At 39.0% G+C, this 14,163-nt stretch overlaps 2 protein-coding genes across 3 annotated transcripts in view; both read right to left on the bottom strand.

Moving 5' to 3' along the window:
* The window catches only part of LOC140241716 (dedicator of cytokinesis protein 1-like), a 157,378-nt gene extending 156,223 nt beyond the window's left edge, over nucleotides 1-1,155 (bottom strand). The window contains 1 exon segment of the mRNA XM_072321466.1: nucleotides 984-1,155. Coding sequence (XP_072177567.1) covers nucleotides 984-1,026 — 43 coding nt within the window. The 5' untranslated portion in view covers nucleotides 1,027-1,155.
* A 2,019-nt stretch (nucleotides 1,156-3,174) lies between these two features.
* Nucleotides 3,175-14,163, bottom strand: part of LOC140241701 (fidgetin-like protein 1) — a 43,730-nt gene continuing 32,741 nt past the window's right edge. For both annotated transcript variants that reach the window (XM_072321447.1, XM_072321446.1), the window contains 4 exons: nucleotides 11,844-12,005; nucleotides 10,973-11,192; nucleotides 6,018-6,118; nucleotides 3,175-5,143 (listed from right to left, as the gene is read on the bottom strand). In XM_072321447.1, the coding sequence (XP_072177548.1) occupies nucleotides 5,018-5,143; nucleotides 6,018-6,118; nucleotides 10,973-11,192; nucleotides 11,844-12,005 (609 nt within the window). In that variant the 3' untranslated portion in view covers nucleotides 3,175-5,017. The remainder of the gene's footprint in view (nucleotides 5,144-6,017; nucleotides 6,119-10,972; nucleotides 11,193-11,843; nucleotides 12,006-14,163) is intronic.

Here is a 14,163-nt window from a genome sequence, read left to right as displayed (position 1 = left end):
GCATGTGGTAAGAACGGTACACGAAATGGACCTTGCAATGCCTGTTTCAGCATGTTCAGTGAAATTGGCTGCCCGATCGGAGCCCGTGAAGAGCCTCGCGGTTGCTGCCGCGGGAGTCGCTATGGGTGTTGTGTATTTGCGACTGCCTGCGGACGCCGCGCGCTGGCTCAGTTCTCTACTTACGATGATCGGCGAATCAAAGCCACTAAGGTGCTCGCTACTACAATGGGAAAATCGTGAACGTGAAAAAATATTAAAATGCAAGATTTTTACAAGAAAACGAAAAAAACGGCCGATTTCAACACTTTTCATGTCTATATTACGTATCAATCTACGGATAAATGATCTCATTTCATGGCTTGGACAGTGTACATCTGATTTTCATATAAAAAACGCTAGTTATAGGTCTACCGTTAAATGTAAAGTGGAAGTGAACTAAGACTAAGAGACATCTAACATTACTATAGGTTCTAACTTTGTTCGACTCTAATGCGCATTGCACATTGAAAATATTGAATGGGCAATGACATGAGGCGAGTTGACATGGCATTGACTGGGTCCGTGGGAGGTGTGATGTTCTCTGAAAGTTTCTCAACAATAACAATATTCATCGTCAAGTAGCCCAGATTTAAACGTTAGAATCTAGATCTATATCAGAAATCGTGCATCAATGTCATGGGGAAGGAAGAGAAATCTCATCGACTCGCTGTAGGTCTTATATTACAGGTTGACAAAAAGCCGTCACCGTCCATCGCACCTCGCAGCAGCAGCAGTACGAATATTTGGACTTTGGCAAGCTACTGAGGCGGGCGGCAGCCAGCCGACAGTCCCGGCTGGGCTGTCTGGAACAACAAAGATCCATGTACAGCGGAGAGCTGCAGTAATAATTTCTACAGACCCCCCAAGTTTAGTGAAGTAGATTCTAGTAGTGTACCGCGATTTAACGTCAGACGTCCATATTAAATATAACATAATCCCCTTACCAACAGCATATTTGGCTTCTTGAGTCGGAACCCAGCCTGTCATCTTGATCTGTATATTCCAGATAATCACGCATATGTCAGAAATCAAATTCAAAAATCGTTCGTTCACCGGTGATGATAAAGCTCCGATCACCCAGCCCCTCTCGGCGCCGCCATGTTCCCGTGCAAGGTGCTGTGTGTATGTGTCATGTGATAGGAATTTGTCCAATCACCCGTGCGGTATCCCGCAAACGAAAACGAAAGGCGACTGCTCCCAAATGTTTCTCGAGTATGACCTCCAAGCTGGCGCTCTACAATAATCACTCGTATAATCCATACTACATAGCAGGTGTACTGATGATTTTGTCGTGACAAACAAAGGAAAACCTGTCGTAACTTCAAATTCAATGGAACTCAAATTTATAATCAAAGTAAAAAAAAAAAAAAAAAAAAAAAAAAAAAAAAAAAAAGAGGTAGGTAGGCCTACAGTTGCACAAATTCTGTTCCTTTCTCACAATACAGCACAAAAACAGATGATTGTAACAACAATTGTAGTGAAGGGGGGGGGGGGGATCAACTTCATGCAGTGTTTTATGCCATATGATTTCTCGCCAATGTTTGCTCTTTTACAGAGTTTAATACATACATTTACGTTCGCTCTTCTATTCAGTTTGTGGTTCAAATTCTTAAAAGTAACTAATATACAGCCACCTAACTCCAACTTTCATCCCTGCATTAGCCAATCCCCCCCCCCAAAAAAAAAAATCTAAAATAAATCTAATGAGGACAGGGAGAGAGAGAGAGAGAGGGAGAGAGAGGGAGAGAAAGAAAGTGGAAGGAATAAGGACTGAAAGAGGGGTGGAGGAAGATGAAGAGAGGGTAGAAAAATAATAAAGACAGGGGCCACACAATTTTATAGTGTGTGTGGTGGGGTGTAATTAGTTGCTTCGATTGTCAATACTCCCCCCCCCCCCCCCACCCCTTCAATGGCAATTAACATACAATCTTGGAGCAGAACACTGAGGGGAAAGTCATAATGAGTTTTCTTATGTTTGCTTCTTAAAGGAAACCAAAACCCAAATATGAATTTGAATTGAGTGAAAGTAGCATTATTAGTAAATTATATCATTTGAAATTGGAGGAAAATCGAACAGTTCAAAAGTTCTGAATTTTTAGTTCCAGTGCAGTCACTGCTGGATAAGGAGACTACTACAGTTTCTGACATCAAATGTTGTGGACAACAATATAAAGAAAATATGGAGAATTCCACTAGATTTAATTTTTCATGGAAAGTATGCATTCCATCGACATGCCACTGACACATATTAAGGGTATGGTAATATTATTCCCTCTGCTTTCTGAAAGAGGTAAGCAAAGTGCTCTTTCATATTATAGAAAAGTGAAAATATGTTGAATTTTCTTTATATTTTCTCTACATTGTTGTCCATAATGACGTCATGAACTGTAATAGTCTCTAGCTTGTCCAGCAATGATGGGCACCGAAACTTTAAAAATTCATACCTTTTGAACGGAATGTCCAAATTTCCTCAAACTTTCACCGAGTTCAACTAATATTGCTGCTTTCACTCAATCCACACTTATATTTGGATTTTGGTTTCCTTTAAGAAGCAAAAATGTGTATTGTATGTGTTTTGTGCACCTTGAAAAAGGCCTAATGAAAAGATACTGTACCTCTTTCTCATCCTTTCTCATTTTGACTTTGCTCTGCTTGTATGTAATGTGTGATATAGTCTCTCTTTGCTCAAGTAATGTTGTGCTCATGATTTAAATGTACCACATAACAATGTCTGTTTTGATAAAAGTAATGGAACTACTGTATTTTGTAATATCAGTGTTTCATCCCAACCAACATGCACACAACCATAACATCTCTTCTCCAATTCTCCTCTCTAATGTGAAACACTCCACAAAAGACTTCATATGTACATATCACAGACTTTATGATGTCATGAACATAATTTGTGTATTTGTTATCTTTTGATACATAATTTTGCACAGGTCAAAGATTGACAATCCTGTATCTTTCATCTCATCATACCCATCATCCTGCCTTGGTTACATTCATGTACAGATGGCTGCTCTCATAAGGCAATGGAAAGGTGCATGAAATGTTCAAATGGCAACTGCCATCACATTCAGCTTTGTCAAATTCACAGTGTGCACAAAGACATTTGCCATATCCCCCCCCCCCCCCCCCACAAGAAGGAAGTTCTGCCTCCACACTTTATAAAGTTTGAAAGTTTAAGCAGCAGCTATGACCATAAAACCCTGCGTAGATAATATACAACGTATGATAATGATACCATATGCTGTAATACCCACCCGGCCAAAAGCAGGGATTCTGGGAGCACATTTACAGCAATACTGCCAATGAAAGGGGCTGATGTCAAGAGAAATGGGGCGCTTAATTGCTCCATTCTCCCTACTGCAGAGAGAGGAGAGAGAGTAAGACTACAGACACTGATGTCTCTCAGTGTTGGACTATTCCCTGTCTTATTCTGCAAGAGTCCTAGCTGCCCAGGACATATTGACCAATTTCTGGCTTGCAAGTACCATCTCACAATTTAAAGATCCACCATGGCTCATGAATAATAGAGTATTCTTCAGTGACGACAAATGTACATATATTTAAGAGAAAAAATGTACATTGGTACATGTAGCACATATCAGTATGGGCACAGTTTACACCTGGGTTCAAGATAAAGGGATAATTCAAATTATTATCATTAAGTAGTAGTGGTATGATATAAAGCTACTATATTTCCAACTTTTCAGAGTGGAACATCCAAGCAGCATGGAAGTCATACAGAAAAGGAAAACAAATGTTGCAATTGTAAGGGCAGCAGGGAGGAGAGGAGGTTTAATGCCTTTATTGGCAAAGAGGACGGGCTGCTATAAACCAAGACCTAAAAAGACAATTTTGCGGCTGGCTTAAACATTCTGAGTCTCCTATCTCACACAAGGTAGGAAAGTAGTCAGGTTCCATGGCCAATGAGCCAGAGGCAGCTGTGGTTTATTGACATGCAGTCAAGGGAATACCGATTGCATTCTATATGGAACATCTCCCCGCAAAATACGAAGAGTGAGATATTGTTACTCTCATGTGATCACTTTTGTAAAGGTAGAAAATATGAATGTATTTGATATCGACAAAGATTGGAAATACATAATCTCATCTTTATATTATCATTCTCTTTAATATTCGAAACTTGGAAACATAATAATGGTCAATATGACACTTCCAAGGAACCAGAAACCATTTCCAGTACAATTTATTTTTTTTCTTCTAAGATGCTATACCTTACATTGCAGTTTATTCCATAAACCTTTGCCAGTTCATGATCAAGAACTTGCATCACATATGTTATTTCAGAATGTGAGGTAATCCGAGGAAATTGTGATGGAACTCTATCAAATTCAGTGGTATGAAATGATGAAATGTAATCCTTTTTTTGATACTCTGTGTAGACTTTTATATTATGCTCAAGTAAAGACACTTAAAAAAAATGTTGTGCCCTCACGGCATATCATTGTTCATACTGAACCTTGAAGGAAAAAGGCTGCTTTTAGATACCTCAATGAAGAAGATATATTTTTGGCACCATTTCTATATTTGTTTGTCTGTTAGCTACATGTGTTACTAAAAAAACATGACATGACTTTAAAGGAATTTGGAGGAAAGGTCCATCATAGTAAAAGGTACAGATAATGATTTTTTTTTTTTTGTGGAAACGATTAGTTTTTGGTGGTGATCAGAAGTATGAGCCAGATCCAAGACTCAATTTTATGGCATCAGTGACCCTATGGTCTTGATGTGAAGGCTTATGCTTTCAACTTGTACAAAATAGCCATGTGATTGGGGCATAGCATCACTGAATGTGAAATAATCTGCAGTGCTGTACAAGATCTCTTTCATTATCAATATACTGGTCTTCCAAAGACACCAAAACAATGGGAGAAAAAAACAAAACAACATAAGCCAGGCCTCTTGAGTGTATTGACATCGAGTGTCTGGCACTGCCACATAGCCCAGCTTATTTGGCACTGCCACAGCCAAACTTGCTATTCCACTGCAGGTAGACATCCAAGTCTGACTGCGCCACACTGGGGCGAACATTCTGGAGGGCATCCAGCAGGTCCTGGTGCAAGATGGGTCTCACCTACAAAAATTGCATGAAAGACAGAAAAAATTGAAAATATGGAATTTCATATTCTACCAAGAGGATTATCAAAACACTACAAGTGCCATATTTATTCATGTACCATTTTGGTGTGTGAGTTTTCTGCTTCCATGAAATATAACAACAACCCTTCCATGGAAATGTCTCTTCTACCTGGTCATCCTATCAAACCTTTCCCTATTTATTATTTAGGGGTTGTCTGAAATATCAGAGTAAAGATCGAAATAAATCTGGATGTTTTATGACATGTGGGAGATATGTTATCATGTCTTTGAACATTCTCACAATTGGTATCATTTACCAACCCAATCAAGATGGTTTGAAAATTTCACTTTTGACTCTTTGTCATGAAAGTACTTCTGAAAGGCTTATCATATGCTCCAAAAAGAAATTTTCTCACTCTTCAGCAAAGGGAATGCCAGTCAATAGATTTTTAGCATTACTGTCCATCAGTGGAACTGTTGGAGAGTCATGCAGGTTACACCACCTTGGCATACAAGCTACTCTATAAATGGCTATAAAAAAACAACAACAACAAACAAACAAACAAAAACCAACAACAACAACCAAAAAAAGAACCCCCAAAAACAAACAATTAACTGCTTCCAAGGAGAACCCTGCAATCATTTTGATACAAATTGCTTGTGACATACATGAGACCGATACAAACATGTTCATACTTTTTCTAATCCTGGTCTTAGTCTAAAACTCAGTCTTGAGATGTCCACACATGAGAGGCAAAAACAGCCAGACATTGTCCTCAAATGCATAAACTCAGCATGGTAAAGTTGACTTCATACACAGAGTAAAATCAGACAGACAGAATGGTAGAGGCTTCGTCCAAAACATTTACCTGGTCAGCAGTGATATGCTGAATGTCCATTCCTTGGATGGACCTTATGGGACCAAGGGCTGCCTCCCGACACAAGTTGGCCATGTCCGCCCCCGAATAACCTAAGAAAAGGACATGAAAATCCAAACAATAACAAAATTAGTCTTGACATGCTAACTGATGCCACATTACAACTATTGATTTCTTTGGCAGGACTGTGATCTTTGTCATGCATGGTGACGTTCAGACAAAGCAACATGATATTCTCCTTAGTATTTATTTATATCACCTGACAAACATACATCAGGAAAACTATGATTATCAAAATGTCAGTATATCATCTGACATGGTGTTACAAGGGCCTCCCAAATTACCAGACTTGATCACGTGAATGTGATTTAACTTGGAGAGTTCTTTTAATTAGGTGATACGCTATCAGCGTATCACCTATTGTGATTGTCAAAATCTCTCTTTATTTTTTTTTATTCTTCTTTCTTTCTGGACAATTTTGTGTCGTCAATATCTCAAGAATGACATTACGAAATAACATGACATTTTCAGTCAACATGTCTCATGACAAAATCTAGCCACAATAAGGTTTTCATGACAGTTACATATCTATGACGTCATCTAGGCGCCATTTTGTGATTTTCGGACCTTGTCACATGATCAATCATAACTTCATAACTAGATGTCATTTCTGTATCATTTTCGGTGGACATGAAGTTCAGGTCACGCTCTATCTTACTTTTTAACGCTAGTTACACAGGTCATCATTACGCGCGCGTAAGCGCGCGTCAAAATTTTAAAAGGCTCAAAACGACTTCCCAATGGGAAATCTCGAAGTTTCAGACAATTTTAAGCGTTTCAAACATTTTCTCGCGTGCGCGTCCGTCCGCGCAATTTCGCGCGCAGAGCCCGTAAGCAACATGAAAATGCAATTTTTTTGACTGATTTGGATTCCTGATACTTTGAGTAATAATATCCGTTGATTTCCGATCGATTACGACCTATAACAAAGGAATGCACTGGCGTCAAAGTTGAAATTCCGCGTGCGCGTCTTTCTGCAAATATAGTGAAAAAACATGTCTTTGTTTATTTCGCCATAGCTCTTTAAATCGTCCGTTGACCCTATATTTCTATTGCATATTACAAAAGTATATGAATTGTAAGTAACATTCCAAGTATCAGTATTGCCAGGAATACGCGATGACGTCATCATATCGTCATTTTAAATCAAAAAAGTGGAATTGATTTTTTTGAGGTACTGTTTCTGACATTCATTTGCTCGTATCTCTGTTGTTTAAGCTCAATATTACCCCAAATTCAGATATGTTGCACTTTGAACATTTGCCTTTCAAGGCCATGTGATGGTTTTGAAATATGATGACGTCATCATACTAGAAATTGTGATTAAAGGTAAAGACTCAAAATCAGACAAGTTTACGTGTTATGTCTATGGGAGGTGATTTTTTTTTAAACCATGCATTGACTTGACAACGTTTAAGCACCTTTACCTCATCTGATTTTACTCCATTTCCTCTGAAACATAAATATGTTGTAGCTGAGACAACAAGCTTTAGTAATCATGCATTTTATGTTTTCAAATCTCCTCATCAGGTTGACAATTTTGCAATTTAAAACTGAAAATGAGAATGCAATCTGTACGGAACGATTCCCAATTTTTCTTTGCAACTGTATATTGATCGAATCCATGCTGCCACTTGTGGGAAGTTGAATAGCGCCATCACAAGTCAACACTGTCACGATAGTATTTAGATTTAAGTTTCGCACTCGATCTTCAGGACAGCCATGTGGCATAATCGGTTAGCGCGCTGGTTGTTCATAACGCCATACCGGAAGGCGAGAGGTTCGACTCCCGCAGGACTTTTATCCGTTCTTTCTTTTTTTTCTCTTTTTTTTCGGCAGTTCAGCTTTACTCCGATGTCATTTATCGTATTACTTTATCAAGTGTACGTAACCCGTGAACACGGCTGCTCTATTTCCCTTGTTTTGTATTTGAGTTTGGAGATTGGGTTTGCTTCATTAATTTTGTCACACTTAATGTTGTAAATTGCCCCTTGTTACAGTGTCCCGCTTGCCACCTTTCGTTTGCTCTTTCCTTTTCTCTTCATTGGTTATTGTTATACTGTAACAGGATAGGTAGGAACATGTATGTTTAAATAACTTGCAGGAATGGGAGCTGAATTGATTAACTCTAGTCCAGGTGTATGGCGTCTCGCTCATCTCTTTGAAATTCCAGGTTGTTATTGTTTGACCCAATAACGAAGTTGTAGACAGGTTATATGTTGTTATAGAGGTATCTTGTGCCACATGAATGGAAAGCATCACTGTTTAGTAGTAGTAATGAACTTTTTCATGTTGTATATGGTATAAATATTTAAGATAAATATATATATATATATATATATATATATAAATAAAAAAAGATTAAAGATAAATTTCACATCCAATCTTCGGTACAGCCGTGTGGCTTTATAGTCACTTAGCGCGCTGCATAGTCATTACGCACTACCTTAGGACGAGATGTTCGAGACCCGCAGGACGCTATCATTTTTTTCTCTCTCTTTCTTTGTGTTTCTTTTGGCAGTTCAGCTTTATTCCGATCGATGTCATTTATCGTATTATCTTATCAATTATACTACCCCACGACACACAGTCGCTCAAGTTCCTCTTTTTTTTTTGTCGGAGGCTCTAGGTTGGATTTGCTTCATTTATCATACGTATTGTTTAAATTGCCCTTGTACAGTGCCCCGCTTGCCACCTTTCCTTTTCCCTTTCCTTTTCTCTACGTTTGTTCCTGTTATATTGTCACAAGACAGGTCGGAAAATAATTTGCATAACTCAACTGGAGCAGGAATGGCAACTGAATGAATTAACTCTAGGCCAGGTGTATGGCGTCTCGCTCATCTCTTTGAAATTCCAGGATGTTATTGTTTGACGCAATAACGGAGTTGTAGACAGGTTTTATGTTGCTATAGAGGTATCTTGTGCCACATGAGTAGAAGGCATCACTGTTCAGTAGTAGTAATGAACTTTTTCATGTCCCTCCATGTCAATTATAGTGTGGTTTAAAGGGGTTGTGTGTCTATCTGCCAAAGAAAAGGAATAACTTATTTTCGTCATGGCTGTTTCTCTATACGTAGCCGTAGGTAATGAGTGTTGTTGGTATCTGAGCAGTGAAGAACAGAGCATCAGGCTAAAATCCCCCTTAGTTATACGCGCTAAGCGTTCAATTTGATATATCTTTCTTTATGAAGTCAATCCCTGCTAATGGAGTTACAGAATTATGTTATGACACGTTTCACTGAAAGTTTGTAAAGCAAAGTTTATGGACAAGGCAAGCAATTGTACATGAATATACCTACCATTGATTTCAGAGGGAAATTATGGTATGCATAAATGTAAGGGTATCATTGCTTTGGAATTGCTGAGACAATATGCTTGGCACGAGGGCTTCCACTTCTAATAACTGATCCCTTTGAAGATGTGTCGGTCACGGGTGATCGTCATGATTCATCTTTCACGTAGAAGCTTGCGTTCCACACTCTTGGTTCAAGAAGACTTACCATCATACTTCAAATTGTTATTAAAGGTAAAGACTCAAAATCAGACAAGTTTACGTGTTATCTCTATGGGAGGTGATTTTTTTTTTTTATGTGCATTAACTTGACAACGTTTAAGCACCTTTATCTCAGATGATTTTGCTCCATTTCCTCTGTAACTTAAGTGTGTGGTAACTGAGACAATAAGCTGCAGTAATCATGCATGTTATTCTTTGAAATCTCCTTATTAGTTTGACAATTTTGCAGTTTAAAACTGAAAATGAGAATGGAATGTGGACAAAACGATTCCTGATTCATCTTTCACATACATAAGTTTACGTTCCTCTTTTTTTTCTCGTCGAGACGTATGGCCGAGTGGTTAAAGGCGACGTCTCAGAGACGTGAGGTTGCACACGTGCGGGTTCGAACCCCACAAGATCACGAAACAAATTACTTAGCTATTTTACTTTTTTTTTTTCAATTTTGTATTACATATATCGTCCATGTAGAAATCACATTCGTATATAAACGCACCTATACACACACACAGACACACACACACACCATATCCCTCTTTTTTGTGTTGGAGACCATATTGCTTCGACTGCTGCAAAATTTTGCAGGCTGACTTTGTCAAACTGATCATAATATGTAATGACGACGACGAAGGTGTTGTACTTTGAACAATTGTCTTTCAAGACCACATCATTGTTTTGTACTTTGATGACGTCATCACACTGAAAATTGTGATTAAAGGCAAGGTATCAAAACCAGCCGATTATAGGTTTTATGTTTACGGCACGTATTTTTCCCAAGTTGCCAGAAATGGCATAGCGACATCAGTAGTTACAAGGCCGCATTTCCGTCTAGCAATGCAATACATGTTCACGCGGCCACGTTGGTTGAGTGGGCATTGACTTTTCTCCCTGTAATATCTATACATTTCTTTTTTGCCTTACCATTTCCGTGGATGTCCCGTGGCCGAGAGGTTAGGGAAACGGTTTTGCATGCAAACTCAATTATAACTTCAAGGTGTCTATATCACATTCTTTTCTTTGTCGATCACAGATGACCGACATCTGATAACCCCAAGCGTATCACCTAACTCGTCAGTCTGACGAGTTTCATATCTCGTTCATTTTGTTTGTGAAAAATAACCCCAATATTACACACCTTCATGCCCCTATTCCAGGCACATCGATGACAACCTAATTTTACTCATCTTTATCAGCAACAGTGTGAGTTTCTTTCATGATAAATAATTTAGACAAAAAATCATGGCTACAAGCCAACAAGATATGAAAAATAGCATAAATTTACTCAGGCTCATATCAAGGACCAATGTATTGATGGCCGAGCCCAGAAAGCCCTCACATCTCAAAATTGGTCTGTCAGTTCTTTGTTCCTCACCATCAGTTCGTTGACACACATCCTCAAGCTCATCCTCACCGAGTGAGTGGCTCTGTTGAGACAGAAGGCCGCAGACGATCTGGCGACGGGCTGGGGAATCCGGAAGGGGGATGTAGAGCCGCTTCACCAGGCGCCTGCGGGCCGCCTCGTCTATCTCCTGTGGACGGTTTGTAGCACCAACGATGAGGAGGCGCTCATCAGAACTGGTTGTCGCTCCATCCTGTAAAAGAAACACAGTACCCACAAACCCTTAAGGATGTTATGTATCACTGAGAACACTTATTCTTGATATCAATAGGTGATACTTTTACTGGTTGTCTGATTTAAAGAAGTCCATTATTCTTTGACATATTTTCTTTACATCACTCAGAAATATCATATTTTTTCTCATGCATCTGCAGTCCTACTGCTTTCTTTCTTGTTCTTTGATGGGCATTTTAGTCTGAGATAGTCAACATTTTCATCAATAACGTATTAAAAAATGAGAAAAATTCTTTGTTAATAGAGGGGGGGGGGGGAATATTCACTTATAGAACATGAAGGGAGAATTGTGAATTTTCTCACAGGAAACAAAAATATACAGGAACACTTTCTGTTTTCATCTCTCATCCTGTGAGAAATTAAGGGAAATTTTGACTCCAGATGTCCTGATTTGGTAGGAATGCTATAAAATGCTGAACATTTTTATCAAACGCGAACTGTAGCTGATTTTGGGGAAATTGACATATGAGAGTAGTGCCATGGACATGCAAATATTCCTTACTGCATCTGTCATGCTTTGAGTGGGATAAAATTGTGCACAAAACCAGTTTATGATAAAACCTAATGTTGCACCTTAGCAAGAGGGAAAAGAGTGGAACAATTGTCATACCAACTGTACAAGGAATTCCGTTTTGATCCTCCTCGATGATTCGTGCTCGTCATTGGAGCGCTGAGAGAGCAGCGAGTCAATCTCGTCGATGAAGATGACTGCTGGTTGGTAGCACCTGGCGACAGCAAACAGCGCCCTCACCATCTTCTCTCCCTCTCCAACCTACAGTGGAAGAAGAAAATGTACAGATTTCATGGATGCTTGATAGTAGAGCAGATAAGCCCTCAAAATCACATGAATTGTGCAAAATTTGAATAAAGCATGAAACTTTCACCAGTGTTAGTACATACCATAAGATTTATTTTAAGATCGGGAGGTAAGTCTGATTTGACCTCTGATGACCTCCAGAGGTCAATGTACTTTAGATATCAGAAAATCGATGTTTTTAGACATTTGCAAATGATATATGTGGTTATGTTGCACTAAACATTCATTTATACCACAGAGAAATCGTTTCCAGATTCAACAGAGCACTGACAGGTTTTTACCTTTGACCTCTGATGACCTCCAGAGGTCAATGAACTTTAAATATCAAAATATTGATGTTTTTAGACATTTGTGAATGATATATGTGGTTATGATTCACTAAACAGGCATCTATACTTCAGGGAAACCATTTTCTGATTCCACAGAGTATTGACAGGTTTTAACCTTTGACCTCTGATGACCTTTGGAGGTCAATGACCTCAAAATATTATATTGATCTGTGATGTCATTGGTTAATGGTAACCATTGTTAAGATGTACAAAACAAGCATATCTGTCTTACAATGAAATTGTCTTCATATTCTAAAGAGCAGACAGGTTTCTACCTTTGACCTCTGATGACCTTGAGAGGTCAATGACCTCAGAATATCAGAATATTGAAGTATGACATCATTGGTGAAAGGTCAAACATGGTAAAGATGTACAAAACAAGCATATCTGTGTACAATGACATCGTCTTCATATTCCAAGGCACACAGACGAGTTTCTGCCTTTGACCTCTGATGATCTCGAGAGGTCAATGACCTCAAAGTATCAGAATAGTTTGGCATCATCAATGGTAAACATGATGATGTTTTAGAGAGCACTCGTAGGCCCTGTTTATTAACGAGCCATTACCGTTCACCTATGAAAATCACACAAGGTCAAATACCTCGAATGAAATGTGAGGATGTTAATATTGATATTGCGATAGTTAATAGTTAATAATTGTTTATAATGTAGGGCTTACAAACCATGCATTTCTGTTACCAAAAAAGTGGCTACTCATTCCGCAGAACTTTTCAGGTAATTATCTAAGTCGGGTATGTGCACAGAGCAAGGGGTGTCGAGCTGTTTTCACGTGGGGGGGGGGGGAACTTGGAAAATATTAAAGCATAAGTTCATGGTGCAAAGGAATGAAGCGGAGGGGGAGGATGTGGGTGGGGGATAGGAATTTTTGCAGGTTTAGACCTGAAATCAGTGATTCAGTGTAGCTCTTGTTTAATGTGTGCGTCATCACTTATACGGAAGTTGATGGGGTGTGGGCGCATCTCACCTACCCTCCTCCCAAAGACGAATTTTTTTTTTTTTTTTTTTTTTTTTTTTTGTTCTGATGCATACGTTTTGGGGAATATTTGGAAAATTATGGATCACCAAGGTGTACCAAGTCTATATGGATGGGAACCCAGCAAGCGCAGCGTTGGCGAGGGTAGGGTATTCCACTCCCATTCGACAGAGCTCTTGTATTTTGAGAAATGAGATTCAACGACCTGGCACACAGGCACTTTTGAAGGAATACCTCGAAATTGTATCAAAAAGGTGTAGTAAGTCAGCCATCTATGGAGGAAGACCAATCGACAGAAGGATGTGGGTGGAGGTATCCCCCTCCCACATTATGGAGCTTTTGCATTCTTTTGTTTGCAATTCAATGATCTCGTGCCACTCTTGGTTGAACTACCATTTTGAAAAAAAAAAGTCCATACCCAAATGTGTAGCCATAATCAATGCATGGAGGAGAGGTTGATACAGCGAGAGGAGGGTATGAAAGGGGCTGTCCCCCAATCCTTCCCATGCGAGGGAGCCTTTGCAGTAAGAATAGAAATGTAAAAAAAAAAAAATCTAGTATACACATTTATGATGGAATATTTGGGAAATTATCAGTAAAAGGAGTGTACCAAATCTAAGGGTAGAAACCGAGGAGGGATTGTTAATTGAAAGATACACTACCCCCTCCAACAAGAGGGATTTTCTTTGATATGTCGGAACTGAAATTAAAGATCTAGTACATACTTTGTGATGATATAGAACAAAAAATGGGACAAAAGCACTGAGCGTATATGGAAGGGGACATAACG

The sequence above is a fragment of the Diadema setosum genome, chromosome 18 (genome assembly GCF_964275005.1).
Source record: "Diadema setosum chromosome 18, eeDiaSeto1, whole genome shotgun sequence".
Taxonomy (NCBI): Eukaryota; Metazoa; Echinodermata; class Echinoidea; order Diadematoida; family Diadematidae; genus Diadema; species Diadema setosum.
The sequence above is the reverse complement of the archived record's forward strand: the minus strand, read 5'-3'. Positions and strand labels throughout refer to the sequence as shown.